Below are 23,479 nucleotides of genomic sequence, written 5' to 3'. Positions count from 1 at the left end.
TTAATTTTAGGGAGGGGATTATGTTTGTGATTTTCAGCTTCAGAGCCACAGATATGGGGCCTGATTCTTAATAGTAAGATGCAGGGCTGGATTTACACCTTATGCGCCCCTAGGCACACCATCTTCAGCGCCCCCCCTACACACAGTTTTAGAGAGGTAAGGCGTCCCTAGAATGCCGGCGCCCCTAGGCACGGGCCTGCTGTGCCTAACTGGAGATCCGGCCCTGTTAAGATGTTGAAGGGAAAGCCGGCACCTGTCTAAAGCAAGAGATGAATCTCTGTGAGCTGGCTGGGGGTGTAACACACTGTCTCTCTTTCCCCAGGTAAACGGCAGCGATGGCATGTTTAAGTATGAGGAGATTGTCCTGGAAAGGGTAAGTGCGACGTTGGCGCTTTCCAACGCGGTGTCGCCCTGAGCGCTGTGGGTCACCATGTGGGTTTGCTGCTGCAGGAGAGCAGAGCACCAGCACAGGCTGACCACTCACAGCTTGAAAAGCAGGATTTTCCTGAGCACTGCTGTCCCCCCAGCAATCTCCCACCCACTCACCCCGCTGGCCGCCTGACACATGGGGTCTCTCACACGTCTGCTCACGCACAAGTAGCTGGAATCTCCCACACACACAAGATGGAGAGTAGCTAGGGTCAGAAATCAGCAAAAGGCACATGAAGTCAGCTGTACCCTTTTCTGCCCTGTCAGCTCGTTGCGTATCACTTCAAGGTATTAATCACGGTGATATTAACCAGCAGAGACAGGTTTTCTAGTAAACTGGGTTGGAATGGGGGGAATTTCTGCCTGGGCCTTCTCCTTGTCTCTCTGTGAGCTACTGACGACGCAGGGCTGATGGCATATAGTGTACAGACAAGAGCTAAAATTAGCTCCCACACAGGAGCTTGTACTAGGATGAGCTGGGACTTTCAGCAGAACATGTATCTCTGCCACACATTAATTCCTTACATCCTCTGCGCGGGTGAGTCAGGCATTGCTACAGGTCCTGCGTGGGAGGGCAAGTACTCCGTCCTGGAGCCCGTGCTGCGGCGAGCCAGGGAGGGGACTTTCCCTGTGATTCCAGATGAGCAGTGACAGTGAAGAGAGGAGAGAGGCTGTCCTTGGGCACGGCAGGAAGAGGGCTGGGCAGGCTCAAGGGGGACCGGTTTTCTCAGCTCCCTAGAGTGTCAAACAAAGGGCCAGAATCTGCCCTCAGACATACAGGCAGCTCTGCTGAAGGCCACGGGATCTGCACGCCAAGGCCAGAATGCTGAGCTCTATAGCATGATTGTATTAAACCACCCCCTTCCCACACCATGAGGGGCTCACCCCAGGCTCCAGGAGCCAGGGCCAGCTCCAGCGTTTTTGCTGCCCCAAGCCGGGGGCGGGGGGGGGAGCCGTGATCGGCGGCACTTTGCTGCCGCCACTTTATTCTTTGTCAGCAATTCGGCGGCAGGTCCTTCCCTCCAAGAGGGACTGAGGGACCCACCATCCAAGGGCCGGACGAGCCGCCCCTCTCCGTTGGCCACCCCAAGCACCTGCTTGGTGCGCTGGTGCCTCGAGCCGGCCCTGCCAGGAGCATAAGGATAAGGGCGGAACCCCTGCCTCCCCCCAGCAGAACGATATGTTGCACGTGAGAAAGCGAGTGGCTTATTTTGATGGGTGCTTTTGGCGCTGAGGTGGCCAGGGTGCCAGCTGTGCAGGTCTCTGCACCACAGACCAATGACAAAATGTCCTGATACTCCAGGATACCAGCGAACCCCTGTTCTTCCCACCACCGTTTGCCCCGGGGGTTCCTGCAGTCAGGTAAAGCTGGGTTTTGCTCAGTTTTTACGGCATGTCATGGCCTGAGGAGATATACTGGCATTCCGATACCATGTAGGGTCAGGAATGCATAGGACATAGCATCAGGACGTCACCACACAAACTGGGAAGCCACTCCTGGCTCTGGGATAAAGCTGGTGAATGCCAGGCCAGGCTCAGGCTGGCCAGGACAGCAACAGCTTTATGGCCATTGTTTCATTTGCACGGCACCTCCTGGGCAACAGCAGCCAGGTGGGTTTCAGCCCATGGGCCCAGGCAGCCACAGTGAACTGTGTGTCCAGGCTTGGCTGGGACTCACACCTCAATAGTGAGATTTTCTTGCAGGTAGGTATCCAGCTCACTCCAGGGTAAAGGGATACTTTCTGGTTATTCTCTTGTAGAGACCTTGACTTCCGTGCTCCACCACTTCTCACGAGGGATGCACACAGGGGCACACTAACATGAGCAGAGTGACACTAATTTGCACAAGTGCCAAGGCAAATCCCATTTTGAGTCCTTGGAGAACTTGTATTGGTCTCGTTAGCTTGTAGACCCAGCAAGGCCAGAGGCTATTTGAGGGTTGCCCACGGCAGCGACCAGTTTCCTGCGTAACAGAACTACACCCCCGCGAGTCCACAGCAGAGGAAGACATACCTGGTAACGCTGCTTTTCTTGGCCTGCAGACGTCTCCCTCTTCTCCTCCACTTTGTATCTTGGGGGGTTATCCAGGGACGGAGCCTCCATCCACCTGCCCTTCCGCAGCACTCTATGGCTTGGGAGCGAGCTGCGTGGGTGCAGGTAGTGGCACTGCTGAATACACTGGAATTAGGCTCCAAAGTGGAGCCGCCGTACAGTAAGTAGGACAGGTCTGAGGTGATTTCCCCCTTCTCAGCCATTGCAGAAATCTCTGCCTGGGAACTCTCCAATCGAGGAAGTGCCTTTCTCACTGGCGGGAGCGACAGACTAGCAGGCCCCTAAGAGCCCAGCGCAGTTTAGCAGCCCGTGGGGCACGCGAGCCCTCGCACAGATCAGCAGGTGTTATCACCCTGAATGCCATTTTTGTCAGATTGTCAGTCTGGATGTAGCTGTATGGCGCACAAGAAACCCCCCTTTTCCTGGGCTGACTACTGCCCACTGTAGCCCGAGCTCAAAGGAGGGGGCAGACCCCCAGACCTTGTGAGCCTCTCCATAGTGTTCAACACCGTGGTCCCTGGAAACATGGCAGAGGCTAGCAGGATTGCACTGAGATCAGGTCGCTTCTTCCTCTCCATCTGCACAGGGGCCATGAAGGGCACCTGCTCCTACATCTCCTGAGCCCCCGCCCATGGCGCCCCACAAGGACCCTTCTATCTCTCCAGCAGCTGTGAGGAGCCACTTGGGGAGATCATGAACAGTGTGGACTGAGGTGCCAGCTGCACAGAGGCGACAGCAGCTTTACATCCCCTTCGCATCAGACAAATAACCTCATCTCCCAGTGCTCCCGGGGCCTGGTGAGATCAGCCCTGGCCGAAGCTTAGTCCTGGAGGCACAGGGGTGCTGCTGGTCGGGAGAGTGAGGTACATGGAACTCTCTGCCTCTACAGAGTTATCCTCCAGTGAGCCATCCGCCCTCCCACCCTGGAGACCGTCCACAGCTCTGGTGGCCACCTGGAACTGCACTGCAATTGGAAACCCAGATAACCCAGGGTGTGACGAGCACCCCCTGCCACCCATCACTAGAGAGAAGACTGGCCTGTTCTGCCAGATTCGGACCTAGCCCCAGGGCTCCACCTCTTCCTGACCTCACCTTCTGAGCGCTGTCATTCTAAGCTATTCTTGTCCTAGTCTGGCTGCTTCAAAAGCTGCAGCCAGGTCAGAACACAGCAGGAGGTGAGTTGCTCTAGAGGTTCTAGAGAGCAAAGGGCAGATCCTGCTCTGGGGCTGCCCAAGATTTACTGAGTATTGCTCAGTTCTGTTCTCATGAAGTCCCTGACACAAGGCGGCGTGAGCCCCTGTGGTGGGCGCCGCTACTCCAGCAATAGCCACCGAAGTTCTTCCCTAGCAGGAAGGACAGGCGCTCTCAAGGAGTTTGTTTAGTAAGATTAAAAATCTCTCTCTAAACAACGAGCCTGCAGCCTTTTGGAGAGTCACAGTGCCTCGTGCTCTCACCTGGAGCAGCCCTGGGGCAGGCTGGAGAGTTCTCTGCACTTGCCATTGTCTTGGCTGCCAAAGGGAAGTGAAATGGCTCCAAGATATTTTATTGGCGCTAAGTTCTCAGCTCACAGTATGGGTTGCCCCATCATAGTTAGACAATTAATGGTTCAAGTCCTGGGACATGACCCTATATCTTAGAGCAACCTTCTCCTTTACTAGCACAACTTCCCTGGGGAATGGACTCAAGACAGCAATGCAGGAGGCTCCAGGGGCTAGTAAAGCTCTCTGCAGCTTTCCCAAGACTGACCATAATGCTGCTGGAAGTCAGCGAAAGGAGGGAGGGTAACCCCAGAGCAGGAGAAGCAGCTTTTCTTGTACTGGAACCAAAGGTTACCTGTCATGTGCCTGCTTGTCAGAGCCAGTTTCCAGCCCACAGAACAGCAACCAGGAGCCTTTCAGAGCGCAGCGGGGAGGAATATTTCAACACCTCCTGCACTACCTTGACATCCTACAAATAATTGGAAATCATATGCAAATGCTATCGTACAGAATTCAGCTGCTCTCCCCCCACCATCTTTCTGCAAGCCAAGGGGGAAAAGAGTGCCTTTTAAATTGGTCTAGAAAATCTACAATGTATGGAAGAGATTAACCCTTTTCCAGGGTAACAGATTTTGCAGCTTCTATTCTCAGGGTAGGATGATACCCAAATAAACAAGAGGAATTTGTTCCGTTTTGGATTGATCTCCCTCAATCAGATGGGCTAAGAAAAGCCACATTTTATGAAAAATCTCAATTTTATAATCCACGAGATTGCTAGATCATCTATCGTTCATAGATTTCATAGCTCAATCCAGCCAACTCATGTTGGATTCCTTCTGTTCATGCTGCACAGAAGCAGTCATTGCTTTTGGTTTTTCTCCAGCATCTTGTGTAGTTTTCAAACAGATTCACTGTATGAGCTTGGCCAATTCACTTTGTTTCTCGATGCCTCAGTTTCTTCATCTGGGAAATGGGGGTAGTCATGGTACGGATACTTACCTCAGGGTTGTTGTGACACAATGCCTATATAGTGCTTTGAGCATGTAGAATCATAGAATATCAGGAGACCTCAGGAGCTCATCTAGTCCAACCCTCTGCTCAAAGCAGGACCAATCCCCAACTAAATCATCCCAGCCAGGGCTTTGTCAAGCCGGGCCTTAAAAACCTCTAAGGAAGGAGATTCCACCACCTCCCTAGGGAACCCATTCCAGTGCTTCACCACCCTCCTAGTGAAATAGTGTTTCCTAATATCCAACCTAAACCTCCCCCACTGCAACTTGAGACCATTGCTCCTTGATCTGTCATCTGCCACCACTGAGAATAGCCGAGTTCCATCCTCTTTGGAACCCTCCTTCAGGTAGTTGAAGGCTGCTATCAAATCCCCCCTCATTCTTCTCTTCTGCAGACTAAATAAGCCATATGATGGGTTTGTTGTAATGTCAGAGAAGTGTTCACTGCCTGTCTGAAGGGCTGATACATGGGATGAACCTCATTGTTTAGAGTGGGAAGAAGAGGACGAGTCTCAGAGGACTACATCATGAAAACTAAAGAGCAGCTGGTATAGGTCACATGGAATCTCCAGGCTGTCTGCAAACTCTCAGCTCCGGGGTTGTATTCAAAACCCTGGGCTCTGTTTCACTTACGTTTCTTGGCTTATTGGCATCCCCCAGACGAGGGTATATCTAATCCTCTGAGTGTTCCTGTCCATCTCACCAGCTCTCTTCACAAGTGATTCTCCAAGCCCAGCTGTTTAAGGGGAGACCTCTAGCAGACAACGCCAGTGCTCGTCTGACATCGATGGGATCCATCCAAGGGGCTGAGCACACAATCACTGCATTGATCAGACACAGTTCTCTAGGGTCCTGGGCCACAGAAGTGACCCAGAGCTCGAGGTCTCCCTTATGAGAAAGTCATGAGGGGGCGAGACAACAAGGTGTCAGCCTTTCTGTTTGAGGAGACAAGGAGAAAATGTGCTTTCCCAAGGCAGAACAGCAAAACCAGGTGGTCTTTTCCACTTCAACCCAGTGTAGGAGAATGGAAACGTAATCCGAAGGCCTGTCACTAAACGAGAGCAGTGCACACGGGCTTGCGACACAGAGGGATGGGGTGTGGGCAGCAGATGCCTTAGGCACTAGGATATGGCAGGGAGGGATGCGGCGTTCAGCACCGCCCGCATGGCTTCTCACCAAGAAAGGACAATGCCAGGTCGCTTGGTTTCAGTGTCAGAAAGGAGGATTCCGCACCGTCCCTGCTCTTGCCCCAGGCCATACTAGAGCTGTGTGTACACCTGGCCATTCCAGAGTTCTCTGTCATTCCGACTCCGACACAGAGACCAGGGGCCTGTTCTCCACCCGTTCACACCCGTGTGCCTCAGGAATAACTCTGCCAAAGTCAGTAGTTACCCCAGTGTAAACTGGTGCATCTGAGAGAATCAGAGTCCAAATACCACGTTTCTGGAGCTCTTCAGGGAGCGCGCACACTTTCCTCTGGGCTCTAGAGACCGACAGAGGGAGGTGGGGATGCCAGGGGAAGTCTCTGTGAGGTCTCTGCCTAGCACTGGCTCTGTGCTGAGCCCCTGTGCAGGTGTTTTCTCCTGGGAGGCCCAGGAGATTCCCCTTGTCATTGGATCAGACGCGTTGGTACCAGCACAAGCCGTGGTTCTCTCTCCTGGCAGACACTGGGCTGCTGGCACTGGTGGTAGCCTGACCCTGGCTCAGGCTGTCACCAGGGACATGGCTCCTGGGAGGGAGACCTCTGGCTCTTGCTGCTCCACCTTCTCAGCACGCCTTGCTGGAGTATCAGAGCCCCTCAGGCCGCGTGCATCAGCCTCTGTAAACCACTGTGCGACTCCTCTCAGCCTGCCCGGATGAACCCAGATTCTGCAGGTGCTACTGTGCCATCCTGAGAGTTGCTGGTCTGGGAGGGTTTCACTGGCATGGCACCATCAGAGAGGGGAGGGCGGTGCCTTAATTCAGCCGCTGGCCTGGGGGTGTACAAGCACCTAGGGAGCAAGTTCCCTCCTCAGAAAGGCTCCCTGTGTTTTGCTTTTCCCCAGGGTAACTCTGGCCTTGGCTTCAGCATTGCAGGGGGAATTGATAATCCCCATGTTCCTGATGATCCAGGGATTTTTATCACGAAAATCATCCCTGGTGGAGCTGCAGCGATGGATGGCCGCTTAGGGTGAGTACCTGAAAACTGCTGGCCTGGCCTGAACACGATGCGTGGGGTCACTTGGCAGCAGCTTGTTCTGGCTTTACTGCTGCCCAGGTCGGTGTTCACGGCGCTCGCTTTCCCAAGCCCAGCGGCTAGGCACAGGGTTAGTGCGCAGGGCTTTCCAGCAGTGCGGAACAGGCTCCCCCATGCAATGAGTTGGCGAGTCTCAGCTGAGTCAGAGAATTTGTTCACCTGGCTTGGTACATTTGGCAGCTTCTCCTCACGGGAGACCCCTGCCAGGAGTAGCACGGCGCCTTGATGTCCGGACCGGGGGCTCAGCAGCACTCGGAGGTGCTGTGGGGAAGCCCGTAGCTGGGACAGCCGGGAGCTTTTGAGTAGCAGGGTGGTGCTGGCAGTACAAGGAGAGGGGCTGAATTCCTCGTGGGGAGAATGGGGTAATGGGCTACGTCGAGGGTGATTTGGGACAAGAGAATATGGGGACTGGTTTCTTTGCCTATTCTCTTTATCTCCCCCTTTACCACCAATGAGTCATCATACCCCCTGCCCCTCGCTCCATGTCAGGGATCTGCCATGCTTCCCTGTCCCCCAGCTGAGGGGTCTCTCTCACCCCTCTGTCATGCTGAAGGATCCCCTTCCTGCAGGACCCCCACTCACTGCAGGTGGCGCCTCCTCCTGGCCGCTCTGGGGATTAGCTCTTTGCAGGTCCAAGGCCCCCTTCTGCTGCTTATTGCACATCCTGCAGCCGGTCTCTCCAGCAGACTTAGGCAGTCTTCCCATTCACTGACCCATGGTGCCACTTCCCCAGCGGAACCCGGGCCTGCCCTCTGCTCCGGATTCCAGCTCAGGGACCATCTGATCAGCACCCGAGGTCTGCACGATCCCGAACCTTGCTGCCTTTTCCCTGAGACTTTCCTGGTCCTTCTGGCTCCCCTCACCAGGTCTGCCAGCCCTAACTCCCTCCTCCCAGGGAGTGACTGCAGACCAATTTCTATAACCCAAACATACCTCCCTTCCCCCAGGGAGTGATTGCAGACTGCTTCCCTGCAGCCCCTCTCTGCTAGCAGCTCCCTGGCTTTCTAGAAGCCCCACCTGCTCCCACACAGGTGAGCTTCCCCTAATTAGGGCTTTCTTCTCAGCCTGATAGGTTAATTGGCCCACCTGTCTTCCATTAACCCCTTTGGAGCAAGTGTGGGGTAACACCCCCTCTCCACCCACCTCCTGCTAAGTGGCTGGGCTTGGCCTGAGAGTGTCCGTACTGCAGTCCTGGCCACATGCTCAGTGTCCTGATTCAGCGTCTCGGGGTTCAGGCGGATGGAAAGAGAGAGAACTGTGTTTTCAGTGGCGTTCCCAGGGCTCTGGGTGGAGATCTGTGGCCTTGGCCAAGGTGTGCAGTGGTCAGAGGAGATCGGAGGACAGTGGATGCAGGGGAACTCCCAGGAGATTCCCCAGAGACTTGAGGCAAGAGCTGTCTAAACACCGTGATGAGAGCATCCAGGGTTCGGCCAATGATGTGTGTGCTGCTTGCAGGGTGAACGACTGCGTCCTGCGGGTAAATGAAGTGGATGTCTCTGAGGTGGTGCACAGCAAGGCAGTGGAGGCACTGAAGGAAGCGGGCCCGGTGGTTCGACTTGTGGTGCGTCGGAGGCAGCCCCCACCTGAGACTATCCTGGAAGTTAACCTGATGAAAGGACCCAAAGGTGAAATCTCTTAAATGGCCGCAGTAGCCTAACCCAGCCCCTGTCACCGGGCAGAAATGGCCTGGGGGGCTGTGGGTCAGGACTGAGGGGCAGCAGCAAGCTGTGTGGGGCCTGGGAAATCACAGTTCAGGGTATAGCAACGCTTGGTAGTCAGAGCGTACTGGCCTCTCCATACGTCCCTCTTTGCTCAGGGACCAGAGCCCACCATCCTCTCCATCTGCTCCATGTGCTTAGCCAAGCCCAAGTAACAGGTCACCAACAGGAGGAGCGGCATGAGAGCCTGGGCGGAGGAGCCATGGGGGGCGAGCCCATTGGCGCTGTAAATGCCCCATGTCCCCTGGCAGGTGTGTTCCACTCACCATCTAGGGACTTTTCAATCTCCCCTCATTGCCTCTTGTGTCCCCTCAGGACTAGGCTTCAGCATCGCGGGTGGAATCGGAAACCAGCACATCCCAGGAGACAACAGCATCTACATCACCAAGATCATCGAGGGAGGGGCTGCCCAGAAGGATGGCCGGCTGCAGATCGGGGACCGGCTGCTGGCGGTGAGCGCACGCACCTTCCTCTGAGCTCTAGAGACGGAGAGAGGGAGGTGGGGATGTCAGGGGAGGTCTCTGTGAGGTATCTGCTCTAAAGCCCTCTCCACCTAGCCCTGGCTCTTGCTCCATATACAGCCTGGGCTTTCCATTGCTCCAGAGCCCCTTTCTCCCCACCAGAAGAGCACGAGCTCTCCTTCCCCAGGCCTGGGCACCAGGGGTTACATGGCTGGGCCCAGTGGGCAATGAGCAGGAGATGTTAGTTTGTACTCACTTATAATTAGATTGCCGTAAGGACAAAGTCCCAGCAGCTGATCCCCTTCAGGGCAATGGAGAAGGGACAGGGGAGAGCTTGTCGCAGAACAGACCGATGGGTAGTGGCTACTTTGCATCACCAGGTGACACAGAGCAGCTGGTGAATGTGGCCTGCTGCATGTAGGATTGTTCCCGGTTGTTACTATCACTGTTTGCTGACAAGGTGAATGTCCTGGCAGGGCTGGGGCCGGGGGCCCTGAGCGAATTCCCAAATATGACATTAATGACATGCCTGAGATTTGATGTGCACTGACGTCAGGGAGTCCCACCATGGCTGGGAAGGGACCGCACTTCGGGCACTGACTAAACCAAGGGTAGTTGGAGGATGATCATGTTCCAGTATTTTGGGATAGCGGCTGGGTGGGGCGGTGAGATGAGCAGTATGCAGACCCGGAGCGGGTACAGCTGGCACCATAAGGAGGAGTTTCTGTGTCATGAAGATAAACAAATACCCAGTGTGTACAAGAGGGACAAGGTAAGAAGCCCGACTTCTGTTAGAGGAAGGGACAAGCTGTGAAGCTTCACAGAGCTCTTCCTCAGGTCTGGAGAAGGCAACCAGCACGTCCAAGCTAACCACAAGGTGGGACAGATTGTTAAGCATAAGAGGTTCACACATGCTGTAGGAGACCACTTAAAGTGAAGTGGGCAATTAAGGGTTAGCGGGCAGAGGGGTGTGTTAAAATGGTTGTAATGAGCCATAACACCAGTGTCTCTATTAAGACCCGATCTTGCATCTGAAGAAGTGAGGTTCTTACCCACGAAAGCTTATGCTCCCAATACTTCTGTTAGTCTTAAAGGTGCCACAGGGACCCTCTGTTGCTTTCTATTAAGACCATGGTTCTTAGTGTCCAGCTGAATTCTGAATGGAAGTTCCCAGCCTCGTCTCTAGAAGGTGTTGTGCAGGTTTCCTGTGAGGACGAGGACTGGGAGATCGATACCGAGTGATCCCTTTGAGAAAAGTGTTCACCCACAGGTGACGGGGTGTTTTTGTCTTATTTTTCTTTGTGAGTTCATTCGAGAGCGTAGTGATTGTCAGGTTTCACCCACATAGTTATCATTGGGGCATTGAGAGCAGTGGATGAAGTACACCACACGTTGCGATAGGCTTGTGTAGGACCCATAGATTCTGAAAGGTGCATTGTGGGGGGTGTTGATCATTGTATCAGCAGAGATGTGTCTGCAGGTTTTGCATCTGTTGTTCTGGCAGGGTCTGTTGCCACTTTGAGTTGGCGTCTCCTGGTCTGTGTGGAGCTTGCTTCTGATGACGAGCCCGGTGAGGCTGGGGGTTGTTTGAAGGCCAGAAAAGGGGATTCAGGAAAGACTTTTTTAAGGCTGTGGTCCCCATCAAGTCTGAGTTGTAATTATTTGATGATACCCCAAAGAAAGGCTTAGGCAGTCTTAAGACAAAAACACCCCGTCACCTGTGGGTGAACACTTTTCTCAAAGGGATCACTCGGTATCGATCTCCCAGTCCTCGTCCTCACAGGAAACCTGCACAACACCTTCTAGAGACGAGGCTGGGAACTTCCATTCAGAACTAGACCTGAGGAAGAGCTCTGTGAAGCTCGAAAGCTTGTCCCTCTCTCCAACAGAAGTTAGTCCCATGAGAGATACCTGGGACCAACGCGGCTGCAAACAGCAGTGTTTGAAAGGCCCAGTGAATGGCTGTACTTGCTGCATGCTGCCTGGGAATCAGACTCTAGCTGTCTCTGCAGCTGAGATGCAACCCAGCACATGCTATTGAAACGCCACTTGGAGACACATCGTATCCCACTTCACCAGGGATGTATCAATGAAACAAAACTGGGATCATTTGAACCCAGTCCTTTCTCTCCTCCCCGGCCCCTCCTCTGCCTCTCATGCCTTTCCGTTTGTTTCCTCCGTCTCCCTCACCGCCCCTGGCCCGTTCTCTCTCGCAGGTGAATAACACGAACCTGCAGGACGTGCGGCACGAGGAGGCGGTGGCCTCTCTGAAGAACACCTCCGACATGGTGTACCTGAAAGTGGCCAAGCCTGGCAACGTCCACCTCAACGACATGTACGCGCCCCCCGACTATGCCAGCAGTACGTACGCCAGCCTGCCAGCCTCAGCCTGGCTCCCAGGGGAGCACAGCTGTGCCACAGCGCCAGCGGCGGGAGGGGAAGGCCACAAGAACCCTTGGGGAAGGATGTAGGGGTTGAACAGCAGGGTCAAAGGAAGAGGGGCATGTGAGAGTGTGAAAGGGGATGGGAGGGTCTTGGGGCGCGGGGAGCCCCACAGAGTGCGGGGCACTGTAAGGAAATGTGCATTAGCCATGGGAACACCGGGCTCTTGCTCCCCTGTTGTATACGAGAGCAGCCGGGCCCAGGACTTCTGCTCCTGATTTTGTCTTTTCCTTCTCTACAGCCTTCTCAGCCTTGGCCGATAACCACATAAGCCATAACACCAGTCTGGGTTACCTCGGCAGTGTTGAGAACAAACCCACTTACCCAGCCCCCCCACAGGCGACCCCATCTAGGTACTCGCCCATCCCTCGACATATGATTGGGGAGGAAGACTTCACCAGGTGAGCAAGGGCCTGAGGATAGAGACAGCTCCGGGAGCTCTCCCCCTCCCTCCCTCTCTTCTTTTCCAAGGGATCTGTGGGTGGAGTGACAATGTTTATTGACCCAGTGAATCTGTCCCCAGGCCTAGGGCCACAGGTGCTGAGCTTCCTTGCAGCAGGTGCCAGCACAAAACCCCTATTTGTCAGTGGGTTTAGCATTCTTTAAAAGTCCCTGGGGCAGATTCTGCTCCCTCGGGCCTGTGGAAATCCTGAGGGATAAGTGCTAAGCTAGAGAGATCGCTTCAGTGGCTCTGACCCCATTCCCCATGTCTCTCCCATTCCCCTTTGCCTCCTCTGTTCCTCTTTGAACTCTTTTGAGACTTAAGTGCTCCTACGTTTCTGATTCTTTGGTTTTCATTTCCTTTGCTCATTAAAATCCTGTAAATGCAAATCACATTTATGGTGGAATCCCACACGGGCAATTCAAGCCGTTCCCCCGCTCAGAGCCCAGGGCCGCTCCCCACCAGTGCACTGAAACCTGGAGATGATGCTGAGGTCCTTCGGGAAGATAGTGGTGTAAAAATGTTGGCAGCCCAAGTACATCTCTTCATCCTGGGCCACGCATGCGTCTCTGCTTTGAGAGTCCTGGGTCTTCAGAGGGCTCCGCTGCCATCTGTTCATGCACCAGGGATTCTGCCAATGCTGTAAGCTCTCCTGCTTCCTGCATGTCACTCGGAGGTTCCTCGCGCTCATTAACATCATACACAGAGCAATTCAGCTGGGTTCCAAGTGGTGCCAACTCTTGCCTCTCTCGCAGTGGAGCAAGGAGCAGAAATGGGTCTTGGGTGAATTTGAAGTAGGAGGCAAAGCTCTTTGAGGCAGAGAAAGACAAAGGGCTTTAGTCACTGTTACTGTGATTTGCTACTCTCTGTCTTCAGCATACAGCTGGGGTTGGTTCAGGGTTAGAACTGACTTTAGTGTTTGGTAACAGCAGGGCTACAATTGGCTTTAGGGTTGGGGTGATGGCAGGGTTAGGACCGGCTTGGGGCAAGGGTGGGGGTGAGGGCGGGGTTAGGACTGGCTCGGGATGGGGGTGAGGGCAGGGTTAGGACCGGTTCGGGGCAAGGGTGGGGTGACGGCAGGGTTAGGACCGGCTCGGGGCAAGGGTGGGGTGACAGCAGGGTTAGGACCGGCTCGGGGCAAGGGTGGGGGTGAGGGCGGGGTTAGGACCGGCTCAGGGTGGGGATGGGGGCGATGGCAGGGTTAGGACCGGCTCAGGGCAAGGGTGGGGGTGAGGGCGGGGTTAGGACCGGCTCGGGGCAAGGGTGGGGGTGACAGCAGGGTTAGGACCGGCTCGGGGTGGGGGTCGGGGCGATGGCGGGGTTAGGAGTGGCTCGGGGTGGGGATGGGGGCGATGGCGGGGTTAGGAGTGGCTCGGGGTGGGGATGGGGGCGATGGCGGGGTTAGGAGTGGCTCGGGGTGGGGATGGGGGCGATGGCAGGGTTAGGACCGGCTCGGGGTGGGGTTCGGGGCGACGGCGGGGTTAGGAGTGGCTCGGGGTGGGGGCGACGGCGGGGTTAGGACCGACTCGGGCTGGGGGTTGGGGTGATGGCGGGGTTAGGACCAGCTCGGGATAGGGGTTGCCCAGCCTTGGAGCATGCTATTGGGTCCCAAATATAAATAATAAAGGACTGTAAATTGTCCTCACGTGTCCACTTCGTCTCACAACCTGACGCTGTTGCACTGTGGCAGCAGCATCACATGATGACGTGCTGGTCTCACAGCATCCGTGGATGGAGTGCTCCGTGTGGTGTGAAAGGCGATGCGAGGGCACACTGGGGTTGGACTGATGTGCGAGGGGAGGGTTGTGTTTCCTTGGCAATGGGAGATGTGCACACGCGGTGTGGATACAGCAGCCGATTAGCTGTTTCAGCAGGGAATGGCAGAGCTCCTATGCGGAGTATCAGTGATTTGCATTGCATTCGCTCCTGAGACCCCTCAACGCTTGGGGCCCCTTTGCAGCCCTGTGCTGTCGCTGGGCCCCGTCACTCGGGTCCTGGTGGCTGGGCTCTGTCCCTGCTTTAATTTCTGTCCCTGAACAGGAGCTCCTGCATGTCCAGGGCAGTGTGGAGTTCAAATGAAGTCAAGCAGTTAAGTGCCTCCATCTTGCCCTGAACGTGCACGTGTGTCCCCGTACCCAAGGTCTGCAGCATCCCAGCTCCAGCTCCCCTGGGAGCCGTAACATGGGGGCTATGACTGGAGGCTGTAGTGTATCATTCATGTTGGGCCCATCACTGACGGGCCTTTCTGTGTCAGACGCACATTCATGGGGACAGACGTGGGTAAAGCAAAGCAGCCCCTCCCCTCCCCTCCCCTCCCTCCCTCCAGACCCTTAAGCATAGACTAGGCGTGAAGAAGCGATGAGTGGGCTGGTGTTTGTGGTGCAGTGCCAGTGACTGGCCACTAGAGGATGCTGCTGCACGCTGCAAAAGACACTGCCCAGGGCCATCGAGGCACAGACCCAGGGAGGCTGGCAGGAGCCGTGTCTAACGGCCGGTGCCGGCTGCTGCTGGAGTCTCCAGGCTTTGATTTGTTGTGTGGTGGGCTCTGCCTAAGCGCGCGGCCTTCCTCGGCTACGCCAGCTTCACTCTGCGTCTCTCTCAGTGAGCTGCCTCCAGCGCTTGCGTTCTCCGCAGCCAGCCCTGCGCTCACCGCCCATGGCAGACAGTGCCCACGTCGTGCCCCTGCTCTGGCTTCCCTCCTGCCCACCCCTCGCCCACTCGGGCCGGTAATGGAAACCTATGAACTCGTTAGGCCGGGGGGCGCGGGAATTGTTCGCTGGAGAAGTTCTATCTGAGTAGACACCAAACAGCAACTCATCCTCATGTACCATGTGCAGCAAAACCACCGTGACGCACGCAGGGCCCTGAGCGGGAGCCAGCCCAGTCTCCACGTGCGTTTTACTGCTGCGTGACCAGCAGTCACCTCTAGCCCGGAGGGCAGCTGGGGTCTTTCTTTCTGATGTCACAAGAGCTCTGGTAGCCGGCTGCTCCGCTGAGTCAGCCCTGAGCCCATCCCTGCCTGGGGCGGCACTGCGGGGAGTGGTGTTGATTCAGGAGGAGCCATTGTTCCTACCGTTAGCACGGACCCCAGTGCCCAGCATGCTGCTAGAGGGTGCTGTACTGCTGAAGGCAGTTGTGGGGTTTTGGGGGGGTTTTGGTGGGTGGGGTGGGGTAAGGCATAAAATCAAAGTCCTGGCTTTTCTGTAGTCATTAAAGACCCCACTGCATTTTGTTTGATACGAGGGTTGGGGCATTAATGCGGCAGTGTGCTATTCACTAACTGCATCCTACTCCCATATGAGCGTAAGAGAAGAGAAGGGTGTGAATCATCACTGAGATCCGTTGGGTGGGATAAGAGACTTAGTTCTTTGGGCTTTATCCTATTCTTCCTATTTATCTCTCCAGGTTCTTATAGTGTGCCCTTTGATGGGATCTTGTTGTCCTGTCTTTCTCTGAATCATCTGGGGCTGGTCACTGTTGGAGACAGGATACTGGGCTGATTGGAGCACTGGGCTGATGCAGAATGCCTGTGCCTGTGCTCTTGTGTTTTCCTTCTGTTTCGCATTGGAGACGACAAAAGGAGAGCTGTACGAAGCCCAGGAGATCACCTTTGTATAGGCACAGCTCTCAGCTCTTGGCCAAGTCGTTCGCCTAGTTACAAACTAACCCCTCCAGTCCCCCGTGCTGCCAGCCACGTGACGTTTCCATAGGACTTGGCTGAGATCACTCTGTGGCCGTGCCTTTGTGGGGACGAAGCGTTTACATTAGGCAGCTGCCATCCATTACTCCAAGCAGACACTTCAGATGTGGCTTCCAAAGCCAAGAGGGAAAGGGAGCAACTGAGAGGAAATGCACCCAGACCCGCATCCATGGAGTGGTTCAAACACAGCTAGGGAAGCAGGGTTAAAGGTGCTGCCCTGATCTGGCCAGTCAGTGGGGATGGGGCCACACCATGTCAGAACTCTGCTAGCCTCATCTAGTTGAGTCCTGTCTAGTCTGAGGTGTGGTTAAACCCTGGCTGCCCAGACCATGTTAGAAACCTTTTTGGGTGGACCTGTGCTAAACCAGATTAAAACCTGGTTCCTTTCCTTGAGTCCTAGCCTGATATAGACAGTCCAGAAGCAGAGGACACGTGAGTCCAGCCATGCAGGGCTAGCACAAGGCAGGGTATTTGGGGCCAATCCTGATTTGAACAAAAGGGGCCATGATTTTGGTGCTGTCTCATTCCAGCCCCACGTGGGTGAGTCACTCCGTGCAGAAGAGGCCATGGCTGTGCCAAGCGCTGAGACGCTAACAATGAAGTGTTCTTCCCAGAAGTTGTGCAGTAGCAAGAGACACTCCATGGTCTGCAGCCTCCCCAGTCCCCTGAGCCCAGGGCAAGTGGGGCCGGACTTGGAATTTCACATCATAGGCCTGCCATCCAACCACCTTGTGGCATGCCCGGCATTCCAGCAGCTCTTCCTCAGGATTTCAGTGGCCTGGCATGGTGAAGACTTGGCCTCTGGCCAGGCCCCAGGATAGTTCCACCCCTTCTGGGTATCAATGTCCCAAACAAATAATGTCCAACAAAATAAGAGTAATCAACAGAACATCTTTCAGTACATCTGGACTCCTCTTCTGTCTCCCTCTTCTTCCAGAGGAGCAGCTCCCAGGGCTTCTCCCTGGAGTCCCTCGGCAAACCCCCAACACCAGACAAAACACGTACTCAGCAACGTCTACCTGTGTCAGGCTGGAGCCTTTAGCCCATCTTAGGCTCGCCTGTTCCCCGCTCTTCTGCAGAACATCAGCCAACAGGGCGACCCCCTGGAGCTCTGCTCCTTTGTCAAGGTTCAGCACAGGTGTTCTGTCCAGCCCTGCGGCTTTGCCATGGTTCCCTCTCTGCTTGACTCCTGCCAGAGCAGGGACTCCAGCCTACCTCTGCCCTGGGTCTCCTCTCCACTGCTCTGAACACCTTCCTCTGGACTGCGCCCTAGTCTGACACATCTCCAGCTGGAACACACTCGGCTAATAGAGCTCTCTATTAACCCCTTCTTACCACAAAGGGGTTTATACTCCCCCTCACACTGCCCCCTCCCCTCAACCTCCTCTCCGCAGTCATACCCTTCCTGCCGCAAAGCCATTCAGCCACACTGGGTGAGGCCCAGGCCTGCCTCTCTCTGAATGGGGGAGTCTGGGCCTGGACTAGCCTGTCCACCTCCTGGGGCAGGGACTGTTTCTACGTCTGCCCCCCTCCGGAGGGTTACTCGTCTCCATAGCGACCCTGTCTGTTAGTCGGGGTGTGGAAACACTGTGGGGGGAGAGGCCTTACCTCAGGAGAGGTCAGCCTCCCTTCAGGAGTATGATGCAGCCTGCGGGAAGGAGGAGAGAGCATCTGAGCTCCTAACACCCCAATTCAAAGCCATTAACACAGGCTCTTTGCAGTCAGCACTGGTGCTTTTGCCTGGTTTCCAGCCCTGCAGCCTCACCCAGTGGGGAAGTGTGGCAGGGGGCCATTCCTGGCCCACAGGGAAGGCTAGGGAGGACACTGACTGAACTGAATGGACAGCTGAACAAATGCTGGCTGGGGCATGGCCAGAAAAACAAAGGTCCTGCCCAGCACTCAGGGCGCTCTTGGTCTCAGACAGCCGTGTGAGACATTGCCAGGGACAAGGCCTCTGCACGGGCACTTCAGTCCCTTGTTACCAGACAAACCCAGTGTTCAGAGTGGAAGCTAGAGAGAGAGAAATCAGCCAAAGCCTCAGGACCTGGGTGTCTGGGTGTCTTAACTCTGTGCCTGCAGGATTTACTCAGGGCCGGCCCTTGTTCATGATAACCTGCTTACCACTGGCACAGCACTTTCCATGTTCTCTGCCCAACTTCCCATCCCCACCGTCAGCTGGCTCCACCGCCGCCCCCACTCCACTCGCCAGCCGTGCATCCGGCTGCTCCGCTGCCCTGTACTGACAAGCGTCCCCACATTCCACTCTCTGAATTTCCAGCGCAAACTTAGCCTGGTGAGAGCAGCACCCCCATCTTCCTCCAGAGCCCCACCATCTGCCCCCAACTCCCCAGATTAGGCCAGGAGAGCGGGAGGGGGGGTGGATTGTTTAGGATGGGGATTGGGGAGAGAGGCGTGGCAATTTAGACTAAGGGGATTTGGGGCTCACCACATGAGGGTAATGTTCTCTTTTGACAGCCGTTCAGAGGGTCTGAATACGATCACTTTAATCTGATGGGTTCTTTTAATGCGGGGTTCTTGCACTGGTGATGGGGTGTGAGGGCTCCCTCACGGAGGGAGCGCTGAGCTCTTGTGCACACAGCTATGTGCTAGGGCAGCAGATAGAATGGTGGTGTCTGCTCTCCTGATCTGCCTGGACAGGCAGCAGCCAGTCCTCCTGTCAGTGTCAGCTGACCGTGCGAGCACTGCTCTAGGTGAACAGTCAGAGGCTGTTGGTACAGCAGATGGTTGACATGAAACAGGTGTTTTTGCCTGTATCAGTGAGCAGTGTACTGGCCCTTTGCACTCTGGTACTGCAGGCTGATTTGGCCCCAACTGCATAGGGTTTGATTGGCGGTTTGATGCCATTGCACTTCTGTATTCTAGGGGAAGGTGCTGCTGAGGGGCCTAGGGTCAGTGCTGGTGGGAGAGGTTAACACGGGCCAGGATGTGTTATTGGACAATATTCCAAGTATACAAAGTAAACTTGCCAGCTTAGCCTTTGTTCCGCACCTTGGCTTGGATGATACTGGCTTTGCCTGCGAGGGCAAGAATGGGTTAAGTCCGTAAGGTCTAAGCAGAGTGAAGTAAGTGCTGAAGTCTGTGTCCTCTCAATAGCTGAGTGCGGGTGAAGAAGACGCGTGTCCTGCAGCAGCCCCAGGAGAGAGAAGGCAGAGATAAACAGAGCAGGGGGTTGAGAGCTGAGAGCATTCAGAACATTCCTGTTCCTCGCATGCTCAGTTGGGGAGCAAGAACCAGGCAGGGAAACCACAGGCAGAGCACACAGCACACCAATGTTCACTGTTAACGTCTCGTCATCCATGTCCTATGGGGGACCCCCATCTCTCTCTCCCTCCCGGCAGCAGCCAGGCCACAGGAAGAAATGGGACCAAAGGTACTGTTCTGTAATACCACTTAGTCTGAGCTGATGCAGGGAAGGGGAGTGGGACCATTGTCCAGGCAGCGAGGAGCGTCTGGGAGAGGTTTCCGGGCACAGGGTGCAGTGCCTGGCTGGGGTGATACCGGAACTGACCGAAAAGTCCTAGCTGTTCTATGCCTGGCATTTCTGCTTGTGCCAAGCTTTGGTATAACCTAGGAGTTAACGATGCTTATCCTGGAAGGCAGACAGGAGTGTGTGCAGCCCCGGTTAACATCAGCTGGATGTAACGCAGACACAGAACTGGAGTTAGGGGGTTGTGTTGGGGGAACGCTAGCCCTCAGTGTCTGTGGTTTTGAGCAGTGGTGGGCGGAGGTTTGTACTGAAGTTTACTCCACTGAAACAACGCCTCCCTGCAGTGGGACAGGGGGTCTGTCTGTCAGCAAGAGTGCAGGGCACTGGGACTTACAGACTCCAGCTTCTGTAAGCAGAAGACTAAACACTCCAGGTTGGACACAGTGGTTTAGATGCCGCAGCCAAACAAACTGCTCTCCCTGCTGTCTGAGAATTCCCAGGGTCACAGAGAACCAGGCCAGCTGTGAGCCCATGGGCGCCAGCCTGGCCCCCTTCCCTGCAGCATCCTCTCTCTGCAGAAATGCCACAGTGCTTTAAGGGCTGCTGCCCTTGAGCCACAGAGATGGCAGCTTTCGGGGCAGGAGGGGGCAGCCTATGAAGTGAGGTCCAGAGGTCCTATCCAGTCCATCTCCTAGGGGCCAGGGCAGGGTTGTTCTCTATTGAACATTTACTAGCATAGTGTCGTGAGCGGTGGGACCCCCACCCCTTCCCCTGGAGACAGTTCCATAGCTGGCTCTTGTTCCCCGTCAGGGCTTGGCTTGAGACTCTGCCTTCCTTTTTCCTTAATTCCATCACATTCCTCCTAGTGCCAGCCCCCCCACCCCAGTCCCTGTCCCGCCCGCACCATGGGGCCTATGCGGGCCTGGGGCGAGAGGCTGCAGCCCAGGCCTAAGCCCTCCTTAGACCATCCTACTCTTCCTTCTTTCTTTCCTTCGCTTGCTCTCCCTCTCGTCTTACTAGCTACTTCCCGTAACTGTCTCCAAGGGACATTCACCCCAGTATGGGGAGGCGGTGGACTGGGCTCCCTCCCAGTGTCCCTCGCTGTAAATCCTGCTGCCAGGATGTGTATGTCAGTGAAGGGGGAGAAATCTCCCTCACACCTCATGGTAGTGGAGCCTGTGTGTGTCCCGTGGGGCTCATGGAAAAGGCTCCCCTGCAGCCTGGCAGCATTTTGCCCAGGGTGTAGCTTTTCTGGAGCTCCATTGTAGCGCCCAGAGTCGAAGTCCTTCCCTGTCCCAGCTCTTCCCCTCTGTGCACAGAGGGGCCTGTTCAGTCCCCTGAATCAGAATCTGAACCTTCCTGCACAACCAAACTTGACTTAGGGCATGAACAGGGTTCCACTCTCCCTGTCTGGCCTGGGCTGCTCTTTGCATGGCCTCAGGGTGGTTAAATCCCGTATGTTTTACTTCTCTGAGTAGTGTCCTGCACAGGGATTACTGCCACTTTAACATGTTCCTCCACAGCAGATGCTCTGGCTTCATTCTTAGCACATGTCCTGGGTATTTCCATCATCTTCCTGGGTAACTTTAGAGATAAAGTGTTGTTAAACTCTCTGATGGATCTCAGCGTTTTGGTATCAATTTGTTCCACTTAATGCTTAGTATTTTCCTGAGGCATTTGCTTCTAAGGCACTTAAATGTCCGTCTCCCTGTACCTTTGGTGAATTTCCAGCTTTCACATCCGTATGTTAAGATAGAAATAACATTTGGGCTCCAGATTTGTAATTTGTATAGATTAGATTTTCAATCACCAAATCTTGTTTAAGCTAGTAAATCAGCATTTCTCAAACTGGGGGTCTTGACCCAAAAGGGGGTCACAAGCCTTTTGTAGGGGGGTCACGGTATTGCCACCCTTACTTCTGTGCTGCCTTCAGAGCTGGGCGGCCAGAGAGTGGTGACTATTGGCCGGGCGACCAGCTCTGAAGGCAGCACCGTCGCCAGCAGCAGCACAGAAGTAATGGTGGCATGGTATGGAGGGAGGGGGTCATCAGAGCCTGAAATATTTTCAAAGGGGTCCCAGCAGAAAGAGTTTGAGAATTCTTGTGGTAAATGCAGCTGCTGCCTTGCCAATTTGTGACATTATTGCTTTCTGGACATTCCCATTAGCTTGCATGTTAATACCAAGGTACGTGAATTGACTCACTTCTTTCTTCCTTTGCCTTCCAAAGGAATGCTTGAGTTGGTAATTGCTGGGGTTCTTGTTCAGTTTGTTTTTTTTCATAATTAACTAGTAATCCCATCTGTTTTGTGATGCTGGACAGTCTAGTTGAACTATCCCTTAGAAGGACGATGTCATCAACCAAATCTAGATCTTCTAGTGTATTGCTGCTGAGCCAGGCATTACCTGTGTTGGATTTGTCCTTAAGGAAGTCAATGGCAAAGCCAAACAGGAGAGATGACAGAACACATCCATGCTTGACACCAGTGTCTGTGTTAAACCATTGACTCACATCTGCATTTATTTCACCTGGGCGACCTGCACCTTGGTATAAAGCCTTGATAAAGTTCATTATTTGTGTTAGCATTCAGTAGCACTTCAAGATGTTCCAGAGTGACTCGCGATGGAAATGATTTTGTAAAATCCATGCCGGTGCCAAGTGGGTTTTGCCAGTCCGTGCTCTTTGCTTATTCCCAGGGTGAAAGTCTGGCTGGCATAAAACTGCCTCCCAGCTCGCTGCCAGGCAGCCTTAGCCTGGTGGCATGTTGCCCAGGCTGCAGCTTTTCTGGAGCCCCATTGTAGTGCCCAGAGTCAGTCCTTCCCTTCCCTTCCCTTCCCTTCCCCAGCTCCTTTCCTCTGTGTACAGAGGCCTGTTCAGCCGGCTGCTGAGCTCCAAACGCCTCCAGCCCTTGGCCCAGATCCTGTGACTGACGGGAGCCCTAGGCTCCAGCCTGTTGGATGGTGCAACTCCCAGCACCTGCTCTGTGATTTGCCAGCCTCCTCATTGCTGGCTGATGAGTCGCAAGAGGCTGAGCTTGGGTGCAGGGGAGACTTCAGCCCTGCCGGATTCCAGATGCGTCAGGAAGCTCTCGCCCTGCTGTGCTCAGTGGCTTTCCTTCTTTCTGCACAGCTGGAAGCACCAGATCCCAGGGCACTGCAGTTGACTTTGTTGGCAGTTGTGCCCTCCTTTCTCTAAATGTCTGATGTCTGTTCACATAGAGAGCCCCGGAAAATCATCCTGCACAAAGGCTCCACTGGACTGGGCTTCAACATCGTCGGGGGAGAGGATGGAGAGGGGATCTTCGTCTCCTTCATCTTGGCTGGCGGCCCTGCCGACCTCAGTGGGGAGCTGCGGAGAGGAGACCGCATCTTGTCGGTGAGTCCTGTCACTGCTGCCGAGAGAGGCCTTGACCAGCTGCAGGGCTCGTGTGCCAGGAGCTGCTCTCGCTGTTATAGCTGCATTATGTCTAGCAGTCTGCCTCTTCGATCTGCCTATCTCCCCTACCTCGGGCATTTACAGAGCGCCTGTCCCTGGCCTCTAGCAGTTCATTTGATCTCCTTGTGTTTTGCATCCCTAGTTATAATTCTCAGCAGTGCAGACACAAATCCATCTGATTCTGACCCTTTCCACAGCAAAATGAGGCTGGCCGGGCAAAGCTGGGAGAGCGAAGCTTGGATACCAGGCCCCATGATTGAACCCCAGCGGCTGAGTCCGGACAGCAATGTATGCAGTCCTGCTGGAGTTCCCAGTCACAGACACGTGTGTTTTCATTCCTCAGCTCTCCGTGTGCATGGGGAGCTTTGCAGTATGAAAACTGAGCAGTCTGGCCAACAAAACCCAGATTCCCTCCCTCAAAGAGTGAGGAGCCCCAAGGTGCAGATGGGGGCAGTAGCACTGTGTGCTCAGGGTAGCTGTGTGTGGATGCTGCCTAGAAACCATCCTTTCAGCCACACACCAGAGAGATTCAGAACCAGGGGGTTCTGAGCTTGGCCTGGCCTGGCAGGTACATTCCATCTCTCAGTTTGGCCCCTGCCACTGGGGTGAGTGTATTGAGTGTATTGATTC

At 54.8% G+C, this 23,479-nt stretch overlaps 1 protein-coding gene across 7 annotated transcripts in view; it reads left to right on the top strand.

Moving 5' to 3' along the window:
• DLG3 (discs large MAGUK scaffold protein 3) overlaps positions 1-23,479 on the top strand; it is a 175,073-nt gene that overhangs the window by 91,036 nt on the left and 60,558 nt on the right. For 6 of the 7 annotated variants that reach the window (XM_054039083.1, XM_054039081.1, XM_054039080.1 and 3 more), the window contains 7 exons: positions 323-373; positions 7,015-7,139; positions 8,661-8,830; positions 9,239-9,375; positions 11,601-11,745; positions 12,068-12,227; positions 22,633-22,789. In XM_054039083.1, the coding sequence (XP_053895058.1) occupies positions 323-373; positions 7,015-7,139; positions 8,661-8,830; positions 9,239-9,375; positions 11,601-11,745; positions 12,068-12,227; positions 22,633-22,789 (945 nt within the window). Of the gene's footprint in view, positions 1-322; positions 374-7,014; positions 7,140-8,660; positions 8,831-9,238; positions 9,376-11,600; positions 11,746-12,067; positions 12,228-19,275; positions 19,360-22,632; positions 22,790-23,479 lie in introns of those variants that run through there. The other variant, XM_054039085.1, reaches the window with a different exon arrangement.

The sequence above is a fragment of the Malaclemys terrapin genome, chromosome 9 (assembly GCF_027887155.1).
Source record: "Malaclemys terrapin pileata isolate rMalTer1 chromosome 9, rMalTer1.hap1, whole genome shotgun sequence".
Taxonomy (NCBI): Eukaryota; Metazoa; Chordata; order Testudines; family Emydidae; genus Malaclemys; species Malaclemys terrapin.
This window is presented reverse-complemented; position numbering and strand designations above follow the sequence as displayed.